Raw genomic sequence first — 14,165 nt, forward strand, 5'->3', positions numbered from 1 at the left:
TGGAATGGCCCATATGCATTTCTTAACCAGAATTCTGCTTCAGTCTGTTTATTTCTTGTAGGCAGTGGTTACTATCAGCTGTTTTAAGTTTTGGTACCTAATTGTTTAAACCATCAGGTTCAGTGCCAAGTTTGCTCAATTCAATTGTTGTATAAGCTATCAAATGCCATTTTAAATGTGTTTTCTCGCTATTCATGTTTCAATTGGTGTACTTATTTATTTATTTAGTTAGTTTTATATTTTTTATTGTGTTTATAAAGCATTACTGATTTATTCGAAAATAGGTTCAATGATGGTTCTGGAAATGAGAGTGTCAGGAGTCCGGTCGAGTGTTTACCTTTGCTCATCCAAATCGTGAGAAACCGAAGAGAACTGTTGGCATTAGCTCTTCGGGATGACTTGGATGAAAACCAGATCAATGAGGTAAATTTGTGCACCTGTTCAGAGTTATGTTTACTCTTTTTTTCTTTTATAAACAACATTTTACTTGAAAATAAAAGAGAGGGAGGGGGGTTACTATGTAATAAACAAAAAACTCCAAAAACTGAAACTTGCAATCAGTGTTTTAAGTGACATAAAATATTGCTTCAATTTTGTAAATAGATGTGTTCTTAATGTTTCTATGTACTATTTTTTCGTCATCTTGCTGAATTTGTTGTTAATTCTGTTGATCTTCTTTCAAAATTGCCTTACATTCTGAGGCTTTATCTGTAAGTAGTAATAATAATTAACAGTAGTAACAGTCAGGGCCTGATTACAGAATGGGCCAACTAAACCCCCACTTTTTAGGGGCCCCCAAATGACTTTTTTTTTTAAACCAATAGCAAAAACTTTTCGCCAATGACTAAAATTGTAAGGATTGACTACACAAGACCCCAAAAAAGAATATGGCCTAGGACCCCCTCTGATATTTTAATCTGGCCCTGGTAACAGGAACTAAAGCTTAATATCTCAACAAAGTTTTTTTAGCGTGCTTTTGTAACAAGTCAATCATTACCTGGTATAAATAACTTTTCTGGCAGTAAAAAAAAAAAATTAAATGCAAGGAACATACTGTTTCTATATTCCATTCTTAGAAGTATATTTTTTTAAAAATCATCACAGGCTAAAAAATCAACTGACCAAATCTACTGACCATTCCTAAAAGCAAAGACTAGCATTCGGGATATATTCCACTTCAAAATGGGGCGATAGGTTGAGTATGGGCACTTTCTGCTGGCACTTGCTATCTCTGTCTTTTTCAACGCTACTTTGGATGAACTGCTGAAAAGTCATTTTGCACCTTTTACTTCCGGGTTTCCCTCCCTATTTTGATAAGATCAGACACATGCACAAATAAGCGGAAGGTTTCAGCTAAGGAAAACAGACAGTAGTTTAAAATGATACTAATGAGTTAACTCTTATTTGTGTTTATGTTTATGCATTCTGAGTTAAGTTAGATTTTTAAAAAAAAATTACTGATGACAAAAAAAAAACATCACCAATATGTGTGCTATTCATTTTTAGATCTATCACACGTTAATGTCTCTTCCCATAATAAGCCTTGCTGCTTCAATTAAAGGCTGGTGGAATGATTCGGATGGGGAAGAAACCAGGCCACTAAAAATAGGAAAAGTTTGTAAGTAACATTATCTTTTATTTAAATAAGCATGATGTAAAATGCTTTCTAAGTCAAAGGATCCGATATAACTTTCAGTTTTAAATGTTTTCTGAATATTTTATTGCTGTCAAAAAAATGTTTTAAGGTTGTTTAACTGTCAAGTTTTATAGCGCCCCTATTTCTTTTTAGCCTATTTTCCCAATAAAAGTCAGAGAAAGAAGAAAAAAACATGAGAGAAGGCTTAGTGCATCTTAAAAATATCGCGAAAAACAAAAAAAAACGAAAATAAATTAAATAATTAAATAAATATCAAAAATAAAAAATTGGAAAGTAGGGTGAGGAAAAAAAGAAAAATGTCTGCCCCCTAATAACTTTTGAATGAAATTTTCTGTTCAATTTTGAACACTTAAAATCCCTTAACATCAGTGCCTACGGGGAAACTAAAAGTCAATGTATATTCCGTACTTGAAGGCGGATTTACTTCAAACAAATTTTGTTGGAAATAGCTCTTGATGACCAACTCCCGACTCGAACTTCTAGAATTTTAAGGCATTCAACTCCGAATCCGACTCCTGTACCCAAAGATTAGTCAGACTCCAACTCCACGACTCCGACTCCGTAGCTTTGGCAAAAATTTAGACACGGAGGTGAAATAACCGACTCCCAACTCTTGGAAATTTTAAGTTTTTGACTCCTACTCCGATTCCGCAAATATTGAGAGTCGTGGACTGTAAGGGAAAATGAACGTTTCCGAGTCTTTGAATTAAAAACCTACAACTCCGGAATCTGACTCTTTTTCCCCAAAATGAGGCCGACTCCAACTGCGCAGTTATGGTTTTTACTTTGAAATATTTATTGTTGAAATGATTTTTTTTCACTTTAAAGTTTTAATTTATGTCTTCAGTTTTTGGCGGAGAAATTCAGAGTCCTTTATGTTTCTACATAACAATATGCACGGTTTTTTGACAGTGAAAATTATTTCTTTAAGTCGACATTTTACTGTTTTTATTTATTGAATATACATTTATTCATTTTGTAAATTATTTTTTGGCAACAGGGGAAAAACCAACGATTTATTTATTTTTGATATGATGTATTTGTTTTAATGCGCTTAGTAATTTTAATTCTTTTTTTCTTTTTGAAAGTGATTAAATAATTGTTTTTTAAAGAAAAAATTTAATAGCTGCTTTGTTCAACAGCTGCTGCTACTTTATTTGTTCGTTTATTTATTTTTTATGCATCTATTTCTTTAGATGAGTGAGGCATATTTTATTTCTAGAAATCAGGTCAAAATTTTTAAAAGTTATGTTTGAAAACAATTAGGGATTTTAGTTAATTTTGAGAATATTGAACAGATACTAGAAAGTGGATATCGGTATACGAGAAAGTGAACTTCTTGTTAATATTTATGTTTGTGAGATGCAGACTGAAGTTGAATGAATATGATTGATCTATAAGCAATACAGGAAGAGTGGCATTAAAACAATAACTTCTTTTTTTTTTGACATTTGAAAAATATGACACCAAAATCTGCCACTATAGTGGTGGTTGTACAGCTCGCCTACTCCAGAACCTTCTCTGGTGGAACATAAGAAGCTTGAAAAACTGGAAAGCTTTTATGAATAAAATATTATTTTATTTTCTAATTGTATTCCTTCATAAACAGTTAAACATTACATAATAAGTTTTCACATTTAGGTGGCCCAAAACCAGAAGGTCATTGGTTGAAAGTTCATGCCGATCAAGAGTATGTTCTAAGTGTCGACCTGAGACGATTGAGTCGTGCAAGAAGCGACAGGAAAGCGATTGCTCCCAAGTTTCCCAAACAGAAGGAAGAGGGCTGGTTTCTTGTTCTAGGCAGTGCAGAAACAAAGGAACTAATAGCAATGAAGAGGTTGCCATTCATTTCTAAAAAAGCTTCACATCAGGTGAGCAAAATTAAGTTTGATCATGTTCTGCCATGGGCAGGTAAAGGGTAGTAAACACTAATTTTCCATCTTGCATTTTTGTCATCTACTGTATGTTAGCTTTATTGTGCAAGCTTGCTTATTTGGTTTCCGCTGAAAAAAAGGTACGAAAAAACCTCTCATACCAACATTTCCCTGTTGTTGGTATTGAATCCAACACACATTTCTTCAAATAACTTGAAAACTCATTTCTGCAGATACTGCCATTTACCTGCCTACGGCTGTGTTGTGAGCTGTTTGGTTTGTAGGCTTTTCTTTTGACCCTTCTCTACAGGCCTGCCATTTAGGGGGCTCCAGGAAGAGGCAGTTGTCCCCCCCCCCCCCCCCCCCCCCCCCCCCGTCTTTCGGAAATTAATGTATGTTCATATAAGAGGGCTGGTGTTTTTTTTAAATATAAATTGCATTGTGTATATACCCTTTGCAACCCCCCCCCCTTCCCCCAGAAAATTTTCAACTATGAGCTGGTTTCTATAGCATAATATTTTAAGGAACCCCATGTGAAAGACATCAAATAACAAACATATTTTTCTTCTTGGGAGTATCAAACATTTTTCTGAACTCACTCTTCCCTTAGCTCTCCTCGCTATTTGCATATTATTTTTGAAAAACAGATGTTGTAAAAAGAATGGGAGGAAAAAAAATGTGTTGTAAAAATTTTACTAATGCATAACTCAAAGGTACCCTCAAATTACTCCTCAACTTTTCCTGCTTTTTTTTTTTATTTATTTATTTATTTATTTATTTTTTTATTTTTTTTTTTTTTTTTTTTTTTTTTTTTTTTTTTTTTTTTTGTGCATTGCGTGTTATCAACTTTGAAATTTTTTCAAATTTCTCTAATTGATTCATATTAATTATTGAATAAATTACTTTCGGCTTTTAGTAGTTTCCCCAGGAAGCTTAAAAGCTGTTACGAATTGATTTGTATTAATGTTTCAATTTTCTTTATGGGTCATTCCACGTCAAATCAATCAATGGGTCACAAAAATGGGATTTTAACACCCACCGTCTCAGAATTTGATCAAACTTGGTATACTTCATCCCTTTATGGTTACAAACAACCCTCTAATTTTTTTTCTTTCAGTATCAATGCGTTTTGATTTTATAGCCTTTTGAAATTTGGCGATTTTACATTTTATGTCATTTTCGAGACACTCAAACTGAGATGATGTTGTTTATGAAAAAAAATTATTTCTTGGTAGCTAATGCTATAATCTTTTTGAAAATTTTTACACAAAATAGAAAGACTTTGAACGTGTTGATAAAAAATATCTTTAAAATCTTAGTTTGCACAAATTTTTTTTTAAAAATTAGAAAATTGAAAATTTTGATTTTTTTTTTTTTAAAGGTGTTAGCAAAAATCTGAATTTCAACAAGAGGGCCAGCTTTAAAATCATGATTTTTTAAAAAAATGATCATGAATATGTGCTCTAACTTATTCAATGAAAAACATTAGGGGACTTTAAGGGATTCTGCCCCCCCCCCCCTCTTCACATTCTGGAAAAAAAGCGTAAAACATCATACAATCTCTTCCATATTCTTAAAAACAGAATTGTCAACAGTTATGATAAAAATTGAAACATACAGTGTGTTGAATATAGAACTCAGATATTTAAAAAAAAAATTTAATTTTCTATTTTATTTGAAATAGTTTAAAATATGTCAAATCAACCGCAAAAATGGGATTTTAACACCTACCATCTCGGATTTTGATGAAACTTAGTATACTTCCTTATTTTGTGGTTAAAAGCAACCCCTTAGTTTCTTTTGTTTCAATCTCAATGTATTTTAAATTTGTAGACTTCTGAAATTTTTCAATTTTGCTTTTTTTTTTTTTTTTTTTTTTTTTTTTGTCATTTTAAAAGACATTTAACTGAGCTTTTGTTAATGGGAAAAAATGTTTCTCTGCAACTAATGATATTACCTTCTTGAAAGTTTTCATAAAAAATGGTAAGACTTTGAATATTTTTATAAAAAATATTATAATAATCTTAATTTATACTAAACATTTTTAAAAAATCAGAAAGTTAAAACTTTTTTTTTTTTTTTTTTTTTTGGTCAAAAAAAACCATTGTCGAAATATTAAATTTTTAACATCAGGGTCAGTTTTAAAAATCATGATTCAAAGAAAAAGTGATCAATGTGCCTTAAATTTTCCTATGAAAAAAGTTATGGGTCTTTTAGGGATTCTGTCCCCTCCCCCCTAGAAACAACGAAAGCAACATAGAGAAAAGCTCTTCCATGTCTTTGAAACAAGAGTTCCCAGCAATTATTTAAAAAATTTAAATATTAAGTGTGTTAAATATTGAACTCAAACATATTAATTTAATATTCAAGCTTTTTTTTTTATTTGAAATAGTTAAAAATTGTTTAAAATATAGACATTCTGAAAATAAGATATCATGAAATTCAAAAGTTGCAGACAACAATATCTGCATGTGGATTACTGCATTTTAGTACAGACAACTTGAAACAAAAATAAAGTCTTAACACCAATTCATAATCATGCAGTTTCTAGTACTTTCAGGCCCCCCCCCCCCTTACGTTTGGGAAAAATTGCTATCGTGGAACTGTTTTTCCATTATAGTTTTACTGCTGTACAACAACAAATTCATCCTTTTAACTTCTTGAAATTACATTTAACACCCCTTAAAAATCAATGACCTGATTGTTTAGTAATAATATGTTCTAAATAAAGTAAATTATCTTTCCCCCTCCCCTCATAGCAAATGAAGAAATAAATTATTTATGCACCTCTCATATTCAATGGATTTTGATATTTTTTTTATGACAATTGGAAAACATTATTTGCATGGAAATTTTTTTTTGTCCAGATCCCCCCCCCCCCCAGCTTAATGACATAACTCACAACTTTTCCTCAACTTACTGGGGTTCTAAAGTTTTAATTCCTAAGTATTTTCTGTCTGTATCACTTAAACTTATTAATGCTTAATATTCACATTATGAAAATTAATTCCAGTAAATGAATTTTCTATTCTTTCTGTTTTCTTTCTTTGAAAAAACATAATAAAATCAATAATAGATTTGAATATCTTGTGAGGAATAAATATATAATTGTTGAAAGGAGATAAAAGCTTCTTGTTAGTCAAGTCTGCTAAAGATAACAAGTCCTGCTCACACTTGTTTAGAAAACAAGTAATGGTGCCTTCTTTCTCTACACACCTCCCATGTGGTACATTTTATCCTACTCTATCAGAATTGCACTAACAGCACAGAGTGTGGTTGCTGACTCCCCTGGATAAGAGATAGAATTCTCTAAAAAAGCTTTTCTAAAATTTTGCGAAAAGGTTAATATGAAAGAATGAATTGAATTAGAATAGCAATTGGATGTTGACCTATAGGGGTTCTAGCAAAATGTGTGTCAAGTTAGAAAGGTTTTCGGCCATTGAACTTAGCATTGGGCATAACCCTAAGAAAAAAAATTGTTGAGTTACCTGGATTATCAGTGTCCAGTTACTGAAGTTTCACTGTATTTAAACTGGAATATATATATAATGTTTACAAATCATTTGTAGAAAATAAAAAGCGGCTTAAAAGAGCATACTGACCTTGATAAAACTAATGCAGCAGTTGAAAGAGGTATCAAGAAAAAGAAAGGGTCTTTTAAATAAAAAGTAGTTAACAATCTCACAGTCATAATATAAGCAACTAACTATAAATGTAAACCATACAGTTTGCTGATCAGCTGTCATCTAATACCAGCTGTTCCTTTATGGGAGCTAGTAAAGCAACCATAAAATTAGAGAGGTGACAGGCAAATATATTAAAAAGAAAACAAAACATCTAAAAAATTACTAGTGAACTGTAAAATAAAAATACCTGTCATTTGTACAAATGCCGGTTATTAGGATCCATTTATGATCATAGAAACCCTCAAGATGCCAAAACACACTTTTAGGGTCAAATGAGATTGTTGCAAAGCCTTAATTGTAAACATTTTGGCCAATGGTAACCATTTTAAAACTCATACCCAATAAATTGCTATGTTAAACCAAAACTTTTCTGGGTTATTCCACTAGACCAGAGATAAACAAATCCAAGTTTCAGTTTGATATTGCATTAGATTAATGAAACAAGTTAAAAACTCTGAGCTGGTATTTATAGGATTTTTAATACTTTGGATAAATTGCCTAATCATAAATCAGAATTAGATGAAAAGTTTTGATTTCTATGTTGCCCTAAGTTTAACAATAATTTTTAGTATGCATAAACTGTTGTAGGAAAATTTCGAATTTCGCGATATTATCTTATTTTTATTGTTTATTATTAATTAATTTAATTAATTATTTTCAATTCAAAAAAACCTTGAGTATTTAAATGTTTACATTTAAGTTCAAACACCAATGTCTTTCAATATTTAAATTTTCTTTAATGCGATTATTAACTTAGTTTGTAATATTGCGATCAACTTTTTTTCATTAATCAAAAATGGGGCAGGGCAGGGGGGGGGGGGCAGAATCCCTCAAAGTCCCCTAAAGATTTTCATTTTATATGTTAGCACACATGTTAATGATCATTAAAAAAAATATATAAATGATTTTAATTTCGACCCTCATGCCAAAATTTTAAAATTTTGACTATCATTTTTTTGTTGAAAAAATTTTTAATTTTTCAGTTTGTTAATTTTTTTAAATTGCTGAATACAATTTAGAATTTTGACATTTTTTTTCTGAAATACTTGAAATCTTAATATATAATATAAAAATTTTCAAAATTTTTTTATCTTTAGTTATTGAGAAATAATTTTTTTTGCAAACAGCTGCTGTTCATTCTCAGAGAACTAAATGACAACTAACGCAAAATCGCAAAACTTTGAAGGGTCAAAAAATAAAAACTATTTTTAATAGAGAAGAAATACTTTAGGAGGGGTTACTTAGGACTATGAAAAGAAGTATACAAAGTTTCATTGAAATCTGAGATGGTGGGTGTTGGGGTGTGGTTGAACTGACATGGAATGAATGACCCTTATTTTAAATGTAAAAGTTATTTATACCTTTGCATTACTTAATTTGAAATGTTAACAATGAATTATTATATGTATGCAAAGGTGATATTTCTCCCAGAAAACACAACAGTGAAAATGAAGCCCTTTGATTAATAGTCAATTTGAAAATCTAAGCACGAGATACAGTCAAACTTGTTTATAATGAGCACGAAGGGACCGCGAAATGTGCTCTTTTTATAACCGAGTGCTCGTAAAAACGGGTTTGAGAAAAAAATCATGAAAAGTCACACATATTTACTTTGTTTGCTTTTTATTTCTGTATAGTACCAAATAAGTTAATTCATTTTTAGGTGTCTTATTGTTTCTTTCTTGCGTTAATTGCTTTCGAGGAACGCTGATGTCCAGAAAACATAGTCATTTGCAACTTTGGCTTCAAAAAAAGTTATAAGTTTCTTTGCACATCAAAAGCCATCAAGTTTATCGAGAGTGGTTCAGATTCTTAACATTCGTCATCATCGTCGCTTTCTTTCGTTTTTTTTTTTAGTTACAGCATCTAAAAGTTTCAAAATCTGCAACAAATTTTGAAAAATGGGCTGTTATCACTTGTTTTCAGAATTTATGACTCATCTATAATTTTAGGTTGACTTTGAAATGTGAAAAGAATTTTTCCAAAAAAAGGATAAGCAGGACAGGAAGTCAATAGAAAATTTATGAATCACAAAAATATTGCTCACTTAGGGCGGGGCCTACTCCTTAAAAGCGAGTTTTGCTACCATAGATTTAACATTGTACCAACCAAATGTTTCTGACATCCTCATTAAATCCGGGTTCTCGTTTAATCAGGGCTCTTTATAAACGAGTTCGACTGTATAATTTTCTTCAAGGTTAGGAAAAGGGTATACAAAAATGTTCCCAAAAAACTTTGCACAAGCAGTCCCTTATTATGGAATGTTTCAAAAAGCAATGTAGAAAAAATGTAGTTTGGTAAGGCAAAGACATTTCTCTGCATAATCAAATGGCCCACCTAATTGAATTTACAAATGATTCTAATAAAAATCCCCATGCAGGGAAAAAAGTGGGTCATTGCAGGTAGACTTTTTGACTTACTCCTTCTCAGGCAGAAAGCGGAATAGTTCAGAGGTGGTATTGCTCAACTGGAGGTTGCAATGTAAAAAGATATCCAAGATCCCTATAATCCTGGCTTTAAGCCATTTTATTGCTTTATCTTTTTTGTGAAGGTGCCTATTGTTAAATAAAAACTTATTCTCTGGTTAATAGGTAACATGAAGTTCTGTTATTCCAGAAGGACAAACTAAATAACTCTGCTGAGCTCAATTATTATAGTATGAACACTGTGGCCATCTAAATCATTTTAGTATCCTAAACCAAATTAATATATATTCAACAACTTACCGTCCATTAGCCAGGGCTAAAGCAGAAATACATGAAATACACTGCCACCTCAGTCATTTCCAACCGAGGAAGTGTATTTCATGTATTTCTGCTTTAGCCCTCGCTAATGGGCCGGTAAGTTATTGAATATACCATGCTTTGCCTTCAATCTTCGAGTTGAACTGAACTAATGCTTCGGTCACTCGACTGGTCTGTGCTAATTCTACATTAGCTACCAGTTTGTTTGGCACTCTTGGCTTCCTTAAGAGGTTTTCCATCTCCAGCTCAGTCACTTTCCTATGCCAGGCTGATGAGTGCTAACAAGCACGAAACTGCAGTCCTCGGCTGGAAATGACTGAGCTGGCAGTGTATTTCGCAAATTAATATATGTTCAAGGAGTGTACCCATATGTTTTGATGGTTTACAATTGACGCCAAACAATGCTTACGTTTCCATGTACAGCAGATATTTACAAATGTAAAATGGGACAGTATGCTTGTTTGAAATAAATGCATACCCCCTCCCACTTATCTTTAATGTTGCTTAATACATCATACAATTATAATTCAAATCTTTTTTATTAATAGAATTTTTGATACAAACTGAACTCTCTATAATGCTAGGCTTTATCTACAATTGTCAGTTGATAATAGCTATCATAAAAGTGGTATAAAGAAGCTGAATAACGAACTTCCAAAATTTTGTATTTTTATATGCTATACTTTATTAAACATATGTATTTCTTCTCTTGCAGCTCATGTTTTACACACCTGAAAAATTGGGAAAATTGTGCTATAAACTATATCTCATGAGCGACAGTTATTTGGGATTAGATCAGGAATACGATATCTGCTTGAATGTTGTGGAAGCAAGTTTGAAAGCACAGATTAATACTGAAATCCTGTCCGACTCTGACACAAGTTCAGAAGAGGAAGAAACTTAAGTTTCAACCAAAAAGTTTCTATTTGTAAATTAGGACTGTAAAATTGTATATTTATTTTTAAAACTAATGATGGAGAGAAACTGTCTAATATTATATTCAGATATTTATTAAGTTGCAATGCAGAAACTTTTTTTTTTCTTTTTTGTGGAAAAAAAAGGGATATTTTTTTAATAAACTGTAATGGTGCATATCACCATTAAGCTGTGAATAAATCACTGAGACTTTTTTAAACAGAAAATTTTGTAGAGCATTTGTTAAAATGAGATGAATTACTTGCTAATAAAATTGCAGTAATTATTTTTTTTTCTTTAATGAATTTCATAAAGTACATTGTATTTACCACTTATTAGAAATATTTGGAATTTTTTTTTAAACCCACGGATGTACTTTAAGATTCATGTAGTGGGAGTGAACTTTCAGCCACATCACATTATAATTGCTAATAAGTAAATATTTTTCTTGTTACAAATATTCAATTAACAAAACAAAATATACAGATATATAGGGTAAATGACTAGTTATAGGCTTGCTTAAGAGTTTGTTTTAAATTTAGATCTAAATGTTGCAGTTATAGTTCATGAAAAACTAATTCTAATGGTGTTAGAACTTAGAAATTGCACTTGTGTAGCTGTGATATTTCCATTAATTTTTAATTACGATTTATATATATTTTTTGAAATGAATTCGACCAGTTATGGTCATGCTAACATAATTCAACTGTTTTCAGGGAATACACACAAAAAAGCCATTAAAACAATTATTTTTCTTACAATGTAGTTCGATTTAAACTATCTTAACTTGTCCATCTTTTTTTAATTTTAATGTTGCTGGAATGAGTAACTGACTAAGCTTTTTTTTTTAATCTTTAGCTTTAATTTAATTTATTTCTATTGAAATAAATTCAAGTGCATGATTTTTCAATTATTGTTAATATATTTGGAAAAACAAGACCAACAAAACTTTTGAAATTAAAACTATTTATTTTATACATAGTTTGTAATACACTCTCAACCATGTCAACAGTGAATGATGGAAATATATAACTAATAGCAGAGATCAAAATATTACATTCAATAAACGAAATTAAAACTTAGTAAAATTGAACAGCACTTCTCATAAAAACCAACTGTTGCCCTTCTTATAAAAATTTGTTCTTTGCCAATAATATTTTATATGAACTCAACTTATTAACCTACTTTTATTAAGTTAACTTATAATATCAAACTTAATTTCTTGAAAATGGAAGTATGTTTCATTTTATTTCTTTTCTCGCAAGCTATTTTAAATAAGCGTATGCTCTAATTTTGAGTTTTTTAAAGAAAATATAAGAATGAGCATTTAACTTTTAACGAATAAAAAAAAATAACAGGAAAAAAAATTAATAATAAATATATTTTCCAAATTTTTTTCCTCCTGTTAGTATAAATTAGAGATACAAGTTAACATAAAATTATACACGAACTTTTTTTCTTCCTTATATTAAGCATAAATAAAAACATTCTTATTTACACAACAACTATTAGTCCTTTCACGCAGTTTACATTTTACATATACATCCTCACTCTTGTTACTTTTTAAATACTGTTTTAGCAGACGCCCCAACCACAGTAGAGGATGCTTATGAGCTTCGTAGTCAGCACTTGCCGTGAAGTGTACGAGAAATAAGATAGAATTGAGAGGAAAAGTTGATCTATACAATTATAACTGCAGCATCCAATAGAAGATAGTGTCAGGTGAACGTTCAGCTGCTCTGTTTTCACATAATCAAGTTAGAAGCTAAGATAGAAGATCTAAAAAGCAAAGAAATTATTTAATATGCATGGTTTCTTAAGTTAAAAATTTAAATAATCGAACCTCGTTAACACAAAATCGCTTAACGTGAAATATTGCTTTTTCATGAAATACCTGTGTACCCACACGGCTTTGCCCATAGTAGAAAATTAAAAGGTCATTTTGTTCGCCAGTATATTTACAAATAATGGATGATGAGTTTCTCGCCAATTTGCTATGTTAGTATGCTCGTCCACATTATGGTAATTTACTTGTCCAAGTTGTGAGAATTTGCTAAGTTAAATATTCTAAAAATTGGAATAGAAAAAGAACAAAATCAAATTTTTGAAAAATTGCTTCAAGGTGCACTCCCCCCCCCCCCCCCCCATGCTACAAACTTATTTTGTAATAAATTTCATGAAAATCGAGCGACCAGTCTAGGTGCTATGTGTGTCACAGAGATTCAAACATCCAGACAGAGAGTGATCCAGACAGGCTTTCAGCTTTATTATTAGTAAAGAAGATGAAATCTGGTTAACATGAAATAATTATCATTAGTCCCGTGAATTTTGTGTTAACGAGGTTTGACTGTGTATTGTGGGGTGAATGCTACAAATAGGTAACTACAGTTCAGTTTATTCGTACTACTTCGAGAAAATGCGACAAATCACTGTTTTGTCCATGGTTTTAGGGGAACATGATTACTTGATTTAAATTATTATAAAAATGCCATTTATAAATTTCATTTAATTAGAAGTATATATGTCTTCTTTGGAACAAAAATTTTCAACAAAAATAGAACATTTGTTTCAAAAATCAGCAGTTACCTACTTTTGGTACTCGGAAGACAATATATGAAGTATAGTATTTTCAGAAAAATTTAATGTAATGTAACAGTCTTACAAGTTGTTCGAAAAGGCTACAGGTTGATTTAAACAGGCAATAAGGCTGTAAGAATGCTGCACCACGCCTTTAGTTGTATATTAGTATCTGCCAATTATTCATGAGGCAGAATATTTTGAAGCCAATGAATTGCATCCCATCATCAAGAAAATCTCCAAGCTCTAGTTACTGTCATCCAATTCTTCATAGTCGCTAGAAATTTCCATTCCTAGAGGTCAAAAAGCTGATGTCAGCCGCCCATTTCGAGCCCAAAGATTTTTGCTGAATGATTACTTTTGTATTGCATACGCTTTGTGCTAGATAGTGTTGTAGTTGAAAAAAATATTTTGTGGAACTGACTTTATGATGAGGTTTGTGTCATGGCTGACAGATCTTGTTACACCAGGGAAAAGTCAATTTAGATTGCATAGCCAGCTTTAATTAGGTTTTACTAGTTGAACCAGTGCACTAAATGTACTAAGTGTTTAAAAAAAAAAAAAAAAAAACTACATCATAAAAACACTTAAGCTTTTTTTTCTCTTCCATTTCACTAAAATTATTTTCAATAACCCATGTTCTCATCATCACAGCAGCAAAATTTGATTATTTTGAATGATTTCTCTCAGCATTCCATTTTAAAGTTCAATA

General features: G+C 31.1%; 2 protein-coding genes across 2 annotated transcripts in view; one reads left to right on the forward strand and one right to left on the reverse strand.

Moving 5' to 3' along the window:
• LOC129224039 (activating signal cointegrator 1 complex subunit 3-like) overlaps positions 1-11,723 on the forward strand; it is a 108,629-nt gene extending 96,906 nt beyond the window's left edge. Inside the window, exons 36-39 of the mRNA XM_054858436.1 lie at positions 285-423; positions 1,507-1,618; positions 3,299-3,528; positions 10,677-11,723. Coding sequence (XP_054714411.1) covers positions 285-423; positions 1,507-1,618; positions 3,299-3,528; positions 10,677-10,865 — 670 coding nt within the window. The 3' untranslated portion in view covers positions 10,866-11,723. The remainder of the gene's footprint in view (positions 1-284; positions 424-1,506; positions 1,619-3,298; positions 3,529-10,676) is intronic.
• A 102-nt stretch (positions 11,724-11,825) lies between these two features.
• Positions 11,826-14,165, reverse strand: part of LOC129224042 (ensconsin-like) — a 91,210-nt gene continuing 88,870 nt past the window's right edge. The window contains exon 15 of the mRNA XM_054858440.1: positions 11,826-12,655. Coding sequence (XP_054714415.1) covers positions 12,642-12,655 — 14 coding nt within the window. The 3' untranslated portion in view covers positions 11,826-12,641. The remainder of the gene's footprint in view (positions 12,656-14,165) is intronic.

This window comes from Uloborus diversus, chromosome 6, assembly GCF_026930045.1.
Source record: "Uloborus diversus isolate 005 chromosome 6, Udiv.v.3.1, whole genome shotgun sequence".
NCBI lineage: Eukaryota > Metazoa > Arthropoda > Arachnida > Araneae > Uloboridae > Uloborus > Uloborus diversus.